Genomic DNA, 15,345 nt, shown 5'->3' with positions numbered 1-15,345 from the left:
TGGTCTGGCCTGAACCTAATGTGCAGGAAGGGAGAAGGTGAGCTCAGCAAAAGGCAGTAGTCATAGTTGAGGTGAATACGATAATGTCGATGGCGAGGATCCACGGTTGATAATGGTAAAAGAGGGGAGGTCATGCAGCTTGGGCCAGATGCGAGGATTGTTGGAAAGGCCCTCAGGGGAAGAACTCTCCATCACACTGTGACCCCAGGCATGCCAGTGCTTTAGGTAGGACACAAAACTAGAGAGGAAAAACCGTGGAGAATAATGTGACTGAATAACTGAATTTACTAGACAGTATTCCAGTCAGAGAACATAACCTAGACTGTTGTGATTGTGTTTGTTTAATCCTCATCTTCCCCTGTTCTGTATAGTAATCTCTACATGTCAACAGAAGAACTGTGCCTTGTTCAGTTAACTAAAAGAACTTAAACCTGTTTGGTTGTTGAACCACTGACTTTTTCTTCACCAGTCACTTTTTAGAAGTAATAAAACTTGTTGTGTTGTTGTGTTTACCTTTCAATATGTAGTCAGTTAGCAGTGTTGGCACCTTCTCACTGTCCTCCTTCATGGCATAAAGAACTGGGTGGAAGAAATGCAACATGTGTCATCTCTGGATAGACACTTTTTCCTAGCCAGTAATAATTATTTGATCTGGACTGGACACTTACTTTTTGTGAGCATCTGCAGGTCCTCAACAGAAGGAGGGGTGCCTTTCTTCTCATACGGAATAACTGTGTTTAGATACTGGAAATAAAGTCAAGTTCAGAAGGTTTAAGAGAAAACTAGGATATTTAACAGTGAAGTTAACATGCAATGGTCTGGTGTTTTTTGTGTGGTAACTAATTATTCTAAAGCAGCTTTTCTATCATTGGTGATCACGCAGCACTGACACAAAGGACTGAAAGCGATATTTCAGCATTTTGGGAAATAGTATGAATCAAACAAACAAGCTATAACACTTAATATACACAGCTGACAGGTGTGTGGATTTTTTGGTTTTTGTGGATTTTATTTTCATATGGACAGAGCCAGGCTAGCTGTTTCCCCCTGTTTCCAGTTTATAAACTAAGCTAAGCTCATCAGCTGCTTGCTTTAACTACATATGTACTGTAGCGTACAGACATGAGAGTGGTATTGATCTTCTCATCTAACTCTCAGCAAGAAAGCGAATAAGCATGTTTCCCAAAAAGGTGAAACAGTTCCTTTAAAATCAATGGTCTGTCTATTCATTGCAAACATTAAGCCATTATCACTGAGTAGGAAATAAAGTCAATAAAGTCTGCGATCAAATGTAAACACAAGGGTAACCCCACCATCAAAATTCAAAACACAGTCCTGGAACCCACCACCACTCCCAAACCTATTGACAGATCTGTTCCATTAATACACAGACTAATTTCTAAATCTAAATTATTAAGGTTTTTCTGATGCTGTAAAGAATCAGAAAACCATTTACTTGGATTCATCCGGTAATACCTGCAAAACTGGAGTAAAACAGACCTACATTTTCAACTATGATCAGTTCAGAAACTCAAAATGCTCAAACCTGTCATTTACTGTATATATGCATCTGCCTGTGAGATATATGGAAAAAAAACAGTTTTCTTGCAGTGTATCATAGCATATCGCTTACACTATCAACAGAGATCAAATTACATACAGTGGGCCGAACATTCCTGTGTATGACCTCAACTGTGCTTTGGACTGGGGCAGTGGCGTGAACATAAGCAGTGCAACCGCTGCAACCGCACTGGGGCCCATGGCCTGATAGGGCCTGTGCATGAGCCGCCTCAGCACGGCTGGTATGGGCCCCTTCGCGCTGCAAATAAGCTAAGCCACGGCTGTAAGGCACATGAAAAGCACCATGAGTAATGACCTCGCCATAATCAATGATTACTACCTTAGCACTGTCTATACCTTCAGTAACTCATGTCTGGCATGGTTGCTATTACATTTCTAAGTAAGTGTCCCTAGGAAACTGCAACCACATTTCCTGACGTCTAAATCTTGAATGTATAGATATTGTGGCTATATATTATGAAGAAGTGAACCATGTAAGTTATTCAATTAAGTAATTTGTGGACGCTGTTTTTTGTTATTTACTGCTGTTTAATATCTAGTGTCATCTCGTGACAGTTATGTTTGTATTTGACCAGCAAACACTTTCCACAAAGTGCAACAAGCAGCGCAGTGCCAAAAACACCTTTCAGACACGAGAGCGGATTTCAGAAGAGAGAGGAGAAAAAGGAGCTGGAGCTACGCAACTTGCCGTGAGCAGGGCCTGTTAAAAAATCTGGCACCTGTGCTGATGCCACTGGGCTGAGGGTTCATTCAACAATGCAAGGTCTGCTCTTTCTACTGTGTCAAAATATATTTGTACATTTAGATCACATCTGTTTTGAAAGTACATTATTTTGACCTTTGACCTTACCTGTTTCTCATTCCCTGTGCTTCCAAACGTTTGTCTGATGCCTGTCTGCAGGATGCTGGACAGTCCCTCCATGCTGAAACGCTGCAGGTCACAACACATACCCACACACACACACACACACACACACACACACACACACACACACACACACACACACACACACACACACACACACACACACACACACACACACACACACACACCATTATTATAACTTATTGATCATCTAACAAAGTAGTTCCTTGATTAAAATGATAGACTGTTTGAAATCTGATGAAGAGTCATTTATTTAGTTCAAATACGATACAGACATTTCAGCATCTCACACAAACATTTTAGTCACTGTGAGATACATTTAGTCTTATTGTTACATTGCTTCTGCATATTAATGTCATCTGTACATTCACATTACTTTAGTAATGCAGCCTCAAGTAGACATCAACACTGCTGCTGTGATTTACATGGAGGGAAAATCCATTAGGTAGTTTCTCTGTCACTAGACTGGGTTGTTACTGTATGAAGACAATGGGTCACCTCCACTTAAGGATCTTTCCTGGAAGATACGTGAGAGGCTAATGGACCTGAGATCCGTTATGCTAACAGTCTGAAGGAGGGAAGAGGGAGAGCTGTCACTGGAAGGATTACATGTGGACGTGCACATTCATGAGCTAACTTAATGGAGGTGGACATATACATTTTGACACTGGTGAGATCACAAGGTTGTGAAACTCTTGTATGAAAGGGCCTAAGTTTATGGCACACACATGCACGCACACACACACACACACACACACACACACACACAGATACACAAACACACACACAAACACACACACACACACACATGCACATACACACGTACAAACACACACACACACACACACACACACACACACACACACACACACACACACACACACACACACACACACACACACACACACACACACACACTCATGTTATGTAAATAATTAAAAACGTGTTTAAAGCATACAAGGCCATCCTTTCCTCAGTCCCTCTCACCTTGACAGGCATGCTCCCTGTCTTCTCTGTGCGTCCCGTTGAGCCTGTATTCCCTCCGCTCACAGATTGCGTCCCTCCCCCCTGCAGGCTCAGGGCCTTGTCCCGGCGTCTGCGTTTGCTGCAGTCTCGCTGCTCCTTCTGCCTGTTCTGCACCTCCATCAGGGCTGTGATGAACGTGTTCTTCACCTCTTTCTCGAACTCCAGCTCATCGCGCCGAGCCAGCTGGCTGACTAGCTCCTCCGAATACTCGCGGATGGCGGCCTCCACCCGGTGCAGCAGTTCAACTAGTGCTGAGCTGGGCATCAGGCTCAGGCCTGCAAAAGTATTGCAAAATAATTTTTTCTTACCCATAGGTTTAGACGGAATGCTAAACACATACACTGTACTAATACATGAAAAATCAATAGAGCTTATACGTATTTAGTGTGGGTTCTTTAGCTTGAGCAAAAGAGCAAAAGTGAGAATCAGTCAGACTCAAGCAGGACTCGATCAACAAACTCAAAAACTGTGTCCAGAATCAGACTTTAATGTAACACTGTCTGGTTTCTGTGACACTGTGTGTGGCAATATCATTAATTTACAAACAAAGATCAAGAAAGATATTAAGCAAAAAAACTGGCTCCTTTTGACTGTCTCACATTATCAGTGGTTCCCGCCTCTTTGTTGCTTGTGACCATTACAGAAAGTGTTGTCTTTGAATGTTCATAAATTATGGACAGTACAATTATAGAATCATCGTCAGGCATTTTCACAAATCATTTTTGTTTCATCTGAATAATTTGAATCATCAAAAATTCGAGAAAGGCCTGGTTGTAACTGTGCATATTATTTTTTTTATCAGGGAACCACTGAAGATGATAATGTACTGAGTGAAAATTTGAAGCCAGATATGCATTAGAATGAAAACCATAGATGATGGTATACACATTAACATTGGACAAATCAATGTATATAAACAGCAATGCTCAGCCATGTTAGCTCCCATCCCTGCAGCGGCCAGGGCAAATGAATGCTCAGAAGAACCACATGGATCTCCAATCTGTTCAGCCAACGGGTGCCTTATGGCAGAGAACACTGTGTCATCTTGAACTCTCACCTATGGACCTGCCAAAACGAAATGAGTAATCTAACCATGTGGATTACTAAATCAAGACCTGACGTGTGTGTGTGTGTGTGTGTGTGTGTGTGTGTGTGTGTGTGTGTGTGTGTGTGTGTGTGTGTGTGTGTGTGTGTGTGTGTGTGTGTGTGTGTGTATCTTTGGTGGGGGTGGGGCATACTGGTGGCTCAGTTGGCTTAAATGAACATGGCTACTGATGCATATCTGTCCCACTTCTCCAAGTAAACAACTTGTTGCATAAGATGCATATTTATGCTGATGTGCATGTTTGTAATTGACCAGGGTGTCCATGCACTCATCCTAACTAGCCTTCATGTTAGTTCCTCTATAAAGAGGGAAGATGACATTTTTTTAATGTCCAGCTTACGGTAAGGTCTTATTTGAGGATGGTCTCACCTTTGGTATTTGGTATTTTTTTGGTGTTTAGTGACATGCTTAATTGTGACTTAAAGGGTACTGCCATTGGAAGGACTGACCATCCTACTGACAAATCAAGGATTTTCTTTTGCCAGAAAAGATTCACTTTTACATAAGAAAGTCTACAAGGAACAGTATAATGACAAGAATGTTGCCTGTTCACATCCCAGACCAGAAAATCCTAAACAGTAGAAGTGAAAAAATTACTCTTAACAGCTGCTGCCCAAGTCTCAGTCGGGAATTATGCATTAATTTAAAAAAAAAACAAAAAAAAAAACAAGAAAACAAACAGTAACATGGGCTATTTCCCAGTTTTACCTTCATAGGAGCAGTTGTTGTTGGAGGCCTGTGACAGCTGCCTGATCTCCTCCAACAGGGAGGGGCTGGTTCGGGAGGAGCAGTGGCTGCTCTCCTCCTCATCTTCCTCCTCAGTTTCACCAGGATCCGGAGAGTTCTCCATCATCTCAACTATCTCCTCAATGACCTTCAAGAGAGAAAGAAAGAGAGAGAGAAAGAGAGAGAGAGAGAAAGAGAGTTAAATGGAAGGATATTGCGAGACAGGTAGATGGACAGGAAATTGATCGGGAGATGGGTAAGAACACACACATCCATAACCATCCATTTGACAGTAGAGTGTAGCTGGTAAAATGCCAAAAGCCTCCTCTATAAGTGTACATATCATACTTAAATCCATTATTTGGGTCTACACAGGCTGCAGTAGTGGAGTTGGCAGGCATTTGGTTAAACTATTATACCTGCAGTCCAACACTGCACATTGTCATAAACGACATGAATAGTTTTGTTGGACATGATATAGGCAACAAGTCCTCCAAACCTACCAGCAAAATACATCATTGGTCCTCTAGAACGACACATAGAAATGGTTTCTGATCTGATGCGTCTATCAGCAGGACAGCATCATTTGACTGTGCCTTCCGAAACTGTTACAAATCACAGTTGGAAAAATAAATCAGTTTTATGATCTGACAATGTTATGGTTAACATTTGGTTAGGTTTAGGCACAAAAAACACTTGGTTAGTTTTAGGGAAAGATCGTGGTGAGGGTTAGTTAGTTAGTGAGGGAAGTAAATACTTTGTTAAGGTAATGGAAACATTGTAGTTTGGGTTCAAAGTAGAGTGCTACTTTGTTGAAGTAAGGACCTTTGTTGTCATGGTTACGATAGTGAACACACGGTTAAGGTTAGGGAATGATTATTGTCATGGCTAAAAGAAACCAACTCACAGTAGGAAAAAACAAATGAACCCAATTAAAGTCAGATTCTTCATTCACCCATCCACCCCTATCCTCTCCCTCTGCGGACTTTGTGGGTCCATAATAATGTCACTTGACTTTCCCTTCCACAGACAGACTATAGTCATTATTCCTTTGGCCACTAGAGGGCTTTGTCACTTGAACATAAACATATGAAGTTTTGAGGCATTTGCTGAAACAACAGATACAGTCATTCTTCTTGGGAGGACAGTCTCAATAAAGAGCCTCTCCTAAACCAGCTTGTATGCAACAAAGACTGCAAAAATACAGTAGTTTGGAACAGGCAAATGAATCCACATTGTTAGTCCATGTAAAGATTACCTGAGTGTAAGACTATGAACTATGAAAAGGAAATGGCCACCAACAATGCAGAGATTGTCTGTAGGGGCTCCACAGGGGTCAATTCTTGGTCCTTTACTGTTTTCAATTTACTGTACAGATATACTCATAAAACCTGTCTTGAGGACAAAAAGTCTTGGATGCCTTGTAACTTACAGTAAAAACTGAAGTGATGGCGATCTTAAAGCAAACGGGCAATCTGAGCGTATTTCCCCATTCTGGCCTCCCTGCACTAGTTGCCAGTGTCATTTGGAGTTGATTTTAAAATTTCACTGTTTGTCTTGAAGACACTGCAAGGCTCTGACCCTTACTATATTATTGACGTTTTCATTCCCTGCTGACTAACAAACATTGAAGAAATTGAATGCAAAGGACAGATTTATACACTTCACAAATGCCTATAATATTATTAAATATTATGGTAAATCTACCAAACAAAATGATTGTGAACAAAAATGTATAAATGTGTGTACAGTGACAGGCCTCATGTTACTGCTTTTATTTTTCTCATTATCAAAAACAGGACACAGACAAACTGCTGTTTGATCTTAAATACACACACACACACACACACACATACAAACACACACACCTGATCAGCTGTGATGAGAGGCTCTTCATTCAGGCATTTGGTGTTGTCATTCTTCTCGTTCATCTCTTCCTCCTCTTTCTCATGGATCTGCAGAATGTGGGAAGAAATATGAGAAGCAAACAACAAAGAAATGGCTACTACAGTATCTTACTAAGAAAATGAGGCTAACAAGAGTCAAAAACTGCCTCTCTGCTTTGGAATAATAAAGTAAATCCATGATAATTTTCAGATCAGTGTCCCACATCAGTGTCTGGAAAGGAGAGAGGTCAGTCTGGGATTGCATTTATTTGGAAGTCTCATGCTTGAATATTTGAAAGATTTTACATTATTTAGTGTCACTTTCTCTCCATGTTTAAGATTAGGCTTAAAACGTTCCTGTTTGATAAAGCTTATACTGTAGTTAGGGCTGGCTGAGGTGAGCCCTGAACTAAGCACTTCTTCTCTCTTCTCTCTCTCTCTCTCTCCCCATGCATTTATATCAAACTACTGCATGTCATTAACTTTGTATCTTCTCTCTCCCGTAGTTTGTGCTTTTCCTCTCTGTCCTCTCTCTCCTATCCTCATTCTGCAGGTATCTCTGACTCTGGAGCTGCAGCATCCGGATCTGCCACCACTACTGAACACTTATTCTATTATTCTATTATTATTATTATTATTATTATTATTATTATTATTATTATTATCATTATGCTCATAGTGGGAGCTGTAGCATTTCTCTCTAGAATATTGTAATACTCTGTAAAGTTCCTTGAGATAATGTATGATATGTTTTGGTGCTATATAAACAAAACTGAGTTGAAATCAATCCTACTGAATTCGCTGAATCCTTGACTTTTCCTCTAGTGCCACCATGAGGTTGACTTTTGTGATTTTGTGTCAATTGTGTCTTTAAATGTCTATAATTCCTCTCAGGATGTATTAAAATCACTTTGATGATCCTCTGACATTATTCTAGCACCTTCATCAGGTCAAAAGTTCAGTTTCTCCAGTACTTTGCTTTCTGACCAAATACCTGCAAAACTAATGTCTGAAGGTGGTGCAGAATGTGGCTGCTAGACTTTTACGTACAAGGAGACTTGAACACATCAATCCGAGTTTAGCTGCATTTCAATGTCTGCCAGTCAAATTAAGAATTGATTTGAAGATCTTATTGTTAACTTTTCATGGCCTGCCATCTCATAACCTGAGGTCCAATGACATAGCTCTTCTGGTTGTTCTGAAGTCTAGGTTGGTGACCAAGGGTGATTGCACCTTTGCTATCAAAGCCTGAAGACTTTGGAACGGCCTGCCTGTGGACCAGGTTAGCTAGCTCAATCACAACTTTTAAATCTCTCTTAAAAATTCGTTTTTATAAAAAGGCTTTTTTAATGTCTTAAGGCTGCAGCTTGGTGCACTTGTATGTATGTTTTTTGTGCAGTTCAGTCCTTTTATGCTTATTGTTTCTTTTGTTTTCTCTTTTTGCGTTGTGTATTTTCATTATGTTGTTTTAAATGTTTTTAAATTCACTGTAATTTGTGATTTATTTTACTTTACTAAAAGCTCATTGTAACCTTGTTAAGAAAGGAACTGTACAAATTAATTTTGTTATCATTATAATTATTATTACCATCAGCCTGAGCTCTACTGTGTTTAGTGCTAATTTGTAAATGTTAGCATACTAATTTGCTAAACTAAGATGATGAACATGGCTAACTTTAAACATCAGCATGTTATTTTTATCACTGTGAGCATGTTAGAATGGTGATGTTAGCATTTAACTCATAGGATCTTTATGCCAAATTACAGCCTCAAAGAGCTGCTAGCATGGCTGTAGATTCCTAGTCTTATCATATCAATGTCCAAAGGGCTTGTCTCTGCTGCTAATCACCGATACAGAACGATAGTGAGACAGTTCATGAAAGATTTGCCGTTTACTATTTGCTGCAAAATCCACAGCTCACAGCAAGCAGACATATTTGTGGTTCTGGCATCTTTGAAATAAATAGAAGAACCTTGGTAGAAGAGGCAGTTAAGGGCAATGTGGCAGATGAAAAATTGTGTGCACAATATTGCTTCTTTTGACTTTGAAATATTTACTTTTATATTCGGTAAAAATTCCAACAACTAGAATTAAACTGGAGTTAAAATATGAGTACCAAATATGAGTACTTCAGTGCATTCTGACAACAACCCTCACCCTCTGGGGTGAAAATGTCTGCTCTCGCCTTGACCAGCCCAAACGTGGCACAGACTGCTAAGTGCCTGCTGTCCAGTTGTATGTGGCAGCCAATTAAGGGAGGGGAGAGGGAGACCTCTGCTGAATGGCAGACCAGTCAAGGTTAGTCAAGCATGTCTTGAAGTGTCAGCATGGAATAAGCCTCAGAAAGAATGAACCAATTAGCTACTCAGTTGGCCACCTCAACAGGAAAAACAATGACACATTGTTTTGGTCCTTTTATTTACAGATATCTAAAACTCCACCATAACTGGTGGAACAGACATTAGTGAACATTTATTCAAACATTTGTAGCCTGTGGAATAACAAATAAGTAATAAAATGCCTCCCTATCTGCAAAAAAAGGAAAAAATATTGAAGAAGTGACTGGGAGAATTTCTGGGGTTGTGAGCCTGCTTTCTGGGTCAGAGCTGGTATTAGTTTTAATAAAACCATGCTCATTTCAGCATAAAATTGGTAAATAAACATTACAGTAGATCTCAGAATCCGTTGTCCCTTCAGGGTTAATGCTTTTGAGGCACAGTTTCATGCCAACTAAATCATACCAAATTGTAGTGAATGTAGATTCAACATTCATATGGTTTTTATAGAAATGGTACTAAACGAGTGAGGACACAATAACTGAATGCAGACAAAATATAAGATAAGCGAGTTGGAACAAGGAATAAACAGGAATAGGGAAATACATCTCAATAAGAGAGACATTTACGTGTATGTTACCTTTTGTTAGATAGAGAAAATCATGTTTACCATACATGTAGCTGAAGATTAAAGGAAACCAATTAAATTCACTTTTCCAAAATCAGACTGGAAGTTTACTTATTGTTAATTGATTTGTATTACAGGCCTAACAGTATATTCCCAGATATAAACCGCATGGAAAGATGTGGATGACATTTACCTCCTGGTCAGAAAGATTGCCGTTGAGTCCCTCTGAGTCAGGGCCGTCCCAGGTGGAGATGTAGTTGTCAGTTAGAGCATCCCACACACTGTAAAATTACACACAAACATATACATGCACAAGTGAGGCAACTTTCAGGTACCACAAACAAATGGGGGAAAAAAAGGAAAAAACCCCCCACTATTTTTGGCCTTAACTTTAAAGGCTGTCAACTATTTTAAGCTGATGTATCCACACATGATGTAGTTAGACGGTTATATAACAGCATTAGACTAGAGATTGGTGGGTTGTTTTATCTCTCTACTTATAAAGGCGGTCTACTCAGCCGAGTTTTCAGCTGCCTGCAACTCAGTCAATATTTCAATGTGACAAGTCAAAGACGGTGGTGAACATGCAGAGCTGGAGGCTGCAGAGGAACAATGCACAATAGAAAAAAAGCACAGCTTACTACTCGTTAAAAGGTATCCTTAGCAGATTTAGATAAAGCTTCTCACATCATTGTGCCAGTGGTCTCTGACTGCAACCGGAGCAAGTGTCTGTCTGAGCAGGAATGACATAAAACTGGAAGAGAAGTCTCCTTTGTCTCAGGGCCTTTGTGTTTTTTCCTCCTCCACTCAGAGGTTGGTTCAGGCCTGCTGCCCTGCTCCCAGTGGCACTGCCCACACCCTGTCAAACAGTGGATACCATTGAGCTCATAGCTTACCTCACCAGTCATGTCTGCATGCCATGGATGCAAGAACCATCACATAAGCAGTGTCAAAGTTTCAATACACTTAACCCTCAGATGAAAACTACACAGTAAAAAAAAGTAGTCATTCACCAAAATGACTAAAATGGACTTTCTAAAAAATGAACTACATGAAATATTTCCCCTCTTTTATGTGTGAGGTAACAGAGGTAATAATGATTTTTTTTTTCCCCCCTTGGTAGACTAGATGACTACATCTTGTAAACAGACGATTTTTTGGCCACCATGTTCTCAGAGGAGGTTGCCTATGCCACTGTCATTTGCACATTGAAAAAAGTTGGCAGATAATACTAATATTATTGAGAGGTACAGTAGCTGGTCTAAATTGATTGGACTTAAATTCAGAATGCTGCTGAGTTTGAATTTGTATACATTTAGCAACATTTAACCAACTTCGCATTAGTCAAGAATGTATCGAAAAATTATTGTATGTAATAAACAGTACAGCTGATAATACAAAATAGCTGTATTAAACTTCTATCATTACATCTTTAAGGGCCTGCATAGCTGTGTGTTTTCACTTATTCTAGCTAATTAGACCTCTGATCAGGTTAAAGACAGCCAGAGCTGTGCTGGGCATAATGTGAGGCCAGCTTAGAGGTGCTGGAAGGTGGATTTTCTTACCTTTGGGTAGAGTCTAGGCTAGCTGTTTCCCCTTGTTTCCAGTCTTTATGCTAAGCTAACTGGCGGCTGGCTGTATATGTAGCTTCAAATGTAAAAGACAGGCAACAGTCCTCTCATAACTCAATAACTGTTGCCAAAAAATAAGTGTATTTCTGAAAATTTAAAAACTTTTTCTCAAATGAAACTGAAATATGACATAAAACTAAAACACCCAAAAAAAAGGTGTGGACGTCTGGCCAGTAGGGCCTGGGACTCCATGTTACAAAGCTGCCCTGCTGTGTTTGTTGGCCTGCAGCCACCGAGGAGAAATCATTCTGTTTAATATTCTAGCTCTCCATCAGCTTGTCGACTCACTCATATCTGGGTTTCTAATCATGCAACTGCAGGGATTAGGCCAAAATGTGTGACAGACTGTTTTCCACCAAACAGCAGATTTAGTGTTGAGAGTGTTCTGTCGGTCTGTGTCTTTCTTGTTTTAAATGAGTCACTTTGAGTCAGACTCAATCCTTCTCTGAAAAGAGATATTTTCCTTTTTCCCATAACAAAAAATAAGGTCCTCAGTATTATGAACATCAGTACTGCCTTATTTCCATTAATAGCCGCTTCTATTCTGTGTCTGAGTGGCGCTGAGGTAAATTCAAATTTTGTGAATGAGACTCGCTTCATTTGAAATTACAGCATGGATTGTTGACGCAAGAAATGTTATGAAAAAGGAGGAACAATGAGACATTGTTAATGGGACAAAGCCTCCAGAGGAGATTGGAACAGTTGGTATGTTTGACTGGAATATATCTGTACTGGTTTTCTATATCTGTACCGATTTGTGTGCCACAACAAATCAGTGTAAGGCATTAGGTTTATGTCTTGGTCATAACATGCAGATTAGTGTAATACTGTCAAACTCTATCCTCCCACAATCCTGTGTCCGCTGCTCAATGATCAGTCAAAGCATGAATACAGACTCATTTTTACCAGTAATTTAATAAAGTCTGAAAAATCATGCAATTCCTTTCCAAAAGCTCTCCTCTTACACCTACAGTCAGGCTATTTTTAGCCTGATTCATATCCACACAGTGTGAGGACGTCTGTGTTTCCACCTCAGAGCCTGCGAGCAAAAGGAGGAGAATCTGGCAGTCAGCTGGTGGAGAGGCAGAGACAGAGACAGAGTCACAGAATCAAAGCTAACTGAGGCATACAACACTGTGCATTGAATAATTCAGTATCCAGCTGGACTGTTGGAGCTGGGGAAGAGTGGGGTCATGCAGATGACTGACTGGTTGTTTGGGATGCTGCGGTCTGTGCATGGAAATATTTTGGCTTTTGTCATGTGTGTGTCACACTGGGCTGCTGAGCCACTGTTTTGGCCTTAAGTGTGTGTTGTAAATGGCAAGAATGGCAGCATAATGAGTATGCTAATGTGTGATTAGCATAAAGGGTTGGAGGAATAGGTTCTATTTTATGTTTGCTGAGCTTATGGCTGTAGTATTTCATTATATCAATATATTTGTGTTCCTTTTCATCAGTTTATTATTATTTTGATTGCCTAGTAGAATGCATCATTAAGCCTGAATGCTAAAAAATTTGGCATTTTGCTAAAGAGTCCAAATAGTCAAAGAGAGATCTGTCCATCCATTAGCTATACTGCTTATCCTTTTTGGGGGTCGTGGGGGGGCTACAGCCAATCCCAGTTGAAAATTGGGCAACAGATGGGGTACACCCTGGACTGGTCGCCAGTCTATCACAGGGCTGACACTTAGAGACTACTGACATTCACGCTCACATACACAATTACGGCCAATTTAGAGTCGCGAGTTAACCTAACCAGCATGTCTTTGGACTGTTGGAGGAAGCTGGAGTACCTGGAGGAAACCACCGCAGGCCCGAAGAAAACATTCAAACTCCACACAGATGTGAGGTGACTAACCACTGTTCCAGCATGCCACCCCAAATAGAAATACAGTAAACAAAAATTATTAGTACAGTTTCATGTAGTCTATAAATCAATGGAGCTGAAAAATATAAAATTCTTTCAGATAATTTCTGTTAATTAACAATGCAGTAACATACAAAACTGCTTATTGTTATCTCTAACTTTGCAGCTTTCCTTGCATTTTTATTAATTTTTTAATTTATTTCTCTCTTTATCTCTTTATTTGATTTTTTTTCTTGTTGGCTATTGTTGTTGTATCTTTCTATTTTACTAATACTAACATCCCTCCACCTCCTCCCTCACCTTCCTTGGATTAATGGTGGCCTGGAAGTTGTGGAGAAGCACTGATGTCCACAGAAATCACTTCAATTCGGCCTCATTTTAACACATCTGCAAATCTCTAAAACAGGCTCTCTCTCCTTGAGTGTGCCTCTGACAGGACCTGCGATGGGCCAGCACCCTCCTGAGGGCCCGGGGGCAGCCAAAAGCTAATTTAACATCAGAGGCTAAATGTAAACATGAAGATGATATTGGTAATAAAAGAATTTATCAAAAGTAACTGGCCCAACCAATTCGAGCTGTTTCGTTAAGACCATGGGCCTGTTTGGTCCTCTCTTTTTCTCTGTCCAGTACACACACTATACTAACCCAGACACGAGTGTAACGACCACTCATTCACACATCTGTGCAAGTGCACAAAAAAGAACATTCAGTGTCACCCTTACCTACAATCTGTAATCAGGTACCACAAAAAGACATTTTGTAAGAACACTGGAATTGTTGATAGATATGTTAAAAGCAAGTTTTAGTTGTTGTTGTCTGTCTTTTGTCTATGATGTAATTGTATGTTCATTTTGTTTCTTGCCTGCTCTGTACATCTGTTTGTCTTGTCTCCATTAAAATCTCTAGTACTAAAAATAAATAAATAGAAATCCCAAAACACTGATGCAAATGCTTTCTGATGGATTTTAAGTGCTGTAAGTACCACTTCATAATAATTCAGCCCCTTAGAAGGCTGAACTATCCATGTCAGATCCATTACGACCTCAGTTTTGCACATTGCAGGCTTGAAAATACATATTGATAGATGGCTGAAAGCCCCAGAAAACTGGACCTTGTGGTAACAATTTAGTGTGACACAGTATTAATAGTGGTCACTCACTCTTCATCCTGCAGCTGCTCCTCATCCTCCTTGTTGTGTGACTGGTTGCGTATGGGTGCGAGGCCCTCCGTCTTGGTGTTGTAATTGTGGAAGCAGACGTTGAGCTTCTCGTCAAACTCGTTGACCAGGTCCTCCATCGACTTGAAGCTCATCATCTCAGAGAAGTTCTCCAGCTCAGAGAAGTCCTCCCGGGTGATGGAGGCCAGTGGAATGGTGGAGGTGGTGCTGACGGGGGCGGTGGAGTAAGAGGAGTGATCCAGGGCTTGATGGTCCAGCTCATCCATTCGACAGGGCCGGAGATCCTCAAACTCCTCATCCAAACACACGAGAGGGGCTTCCATGGTGTGCCCTGTCAGGTTAATGTCCGAGCCCTGCATAAAAAAGAGTGGTGGTGAAGTTTTAATGCATCCAGTTTGCTATATCAGCATGGCTTATAAAACTGATGCTTTAAGTTTCATAAGCATTCTCTCAATTAGACAAGGCCTTTTGCAGCAAATGTGTTTAAAGGAAAGACCAGATCAGTCAAAGCACAAAAGTCTCTCATGATTTTTATCTGTCCCCATCTGCTACATA

General features: G+C 40.3%; 1 protein-coding gene across 1 annotated transcript; it reads right to left on the bottom strand.

Moving 5' to 3' along the window:
• Window positions 1–211: 211 nt before the first annotated feature.
• Window positions 212–15,113, bottom strand: fez1 (fasciculation and elongation protein zeta 1 (zygin I)). The gene is made up of 9 exons (XM_040151046.1): window positions 14,773–15,113; window positions 10,309–10,396; window positions 7,193–7,279; window positions 5,307–5,472; window positions 3,455–3,768; window positions 2,432–2,512; window positions 669–744; window positions 514–579; window positions 212–238 (listed from the first exon to the last, which is right to left on the bottom strand). Exons 1-9 carry the CDS (start codon window positions 15,111–15,113, stop codon window positions 222–224), a joined length of 1,236 nt encoding a protein of 411 aa, XP_040006980.1. The 3' UTR covers window positions 212–221.
• Between the last annotated feature and the right edge of the window lie 232 nt (window positions 15,114–15,345).

This window comes from Xiphias gladius, chromosome 17, assembly GCF_016859285.1.
Source record: "Xiphias gladius isolate SHS-SW01 ecotype Sanya breed wild chromosome 17, ASM1685928v1, whole genome shotgun sequence".
NCBI classification, from domain to species: domain Eukaryota; kingdom Metazoa; phylum Chordata; class Actinopteri; order Istiophoriformes; family Xiphiidae; genus Xiphias; species Xiphias gladius.
Note: the sequence above shows the minus strand (reverse complement) of the source record. Positions and strands in the feature narration are given on the sequence as shown.

Coding starts and splice junctions, on each gene's coding strand:
- fez1 (XM_040151046.1), bottom strand. CDS start 15,113: ATGGAAGCCCCTCTCGTGTGTTTGGATGAGGAGTTTGAGGATCTCCGG. Junction 7,280..10,308: donor GCAATCTTTCTGACCAGGAG/GTAAATGTCATC, acceptor CACATTCTGCAG/ATCCATGAGAAAGAGGAGGA. Junction 3,769..5,306: donor CAACAACTGCTCCTATGAAG/GTAAAACTGGGA, acceptor ATACTTTTGCAG/GCCTGAGCCTGATGCCCAGC.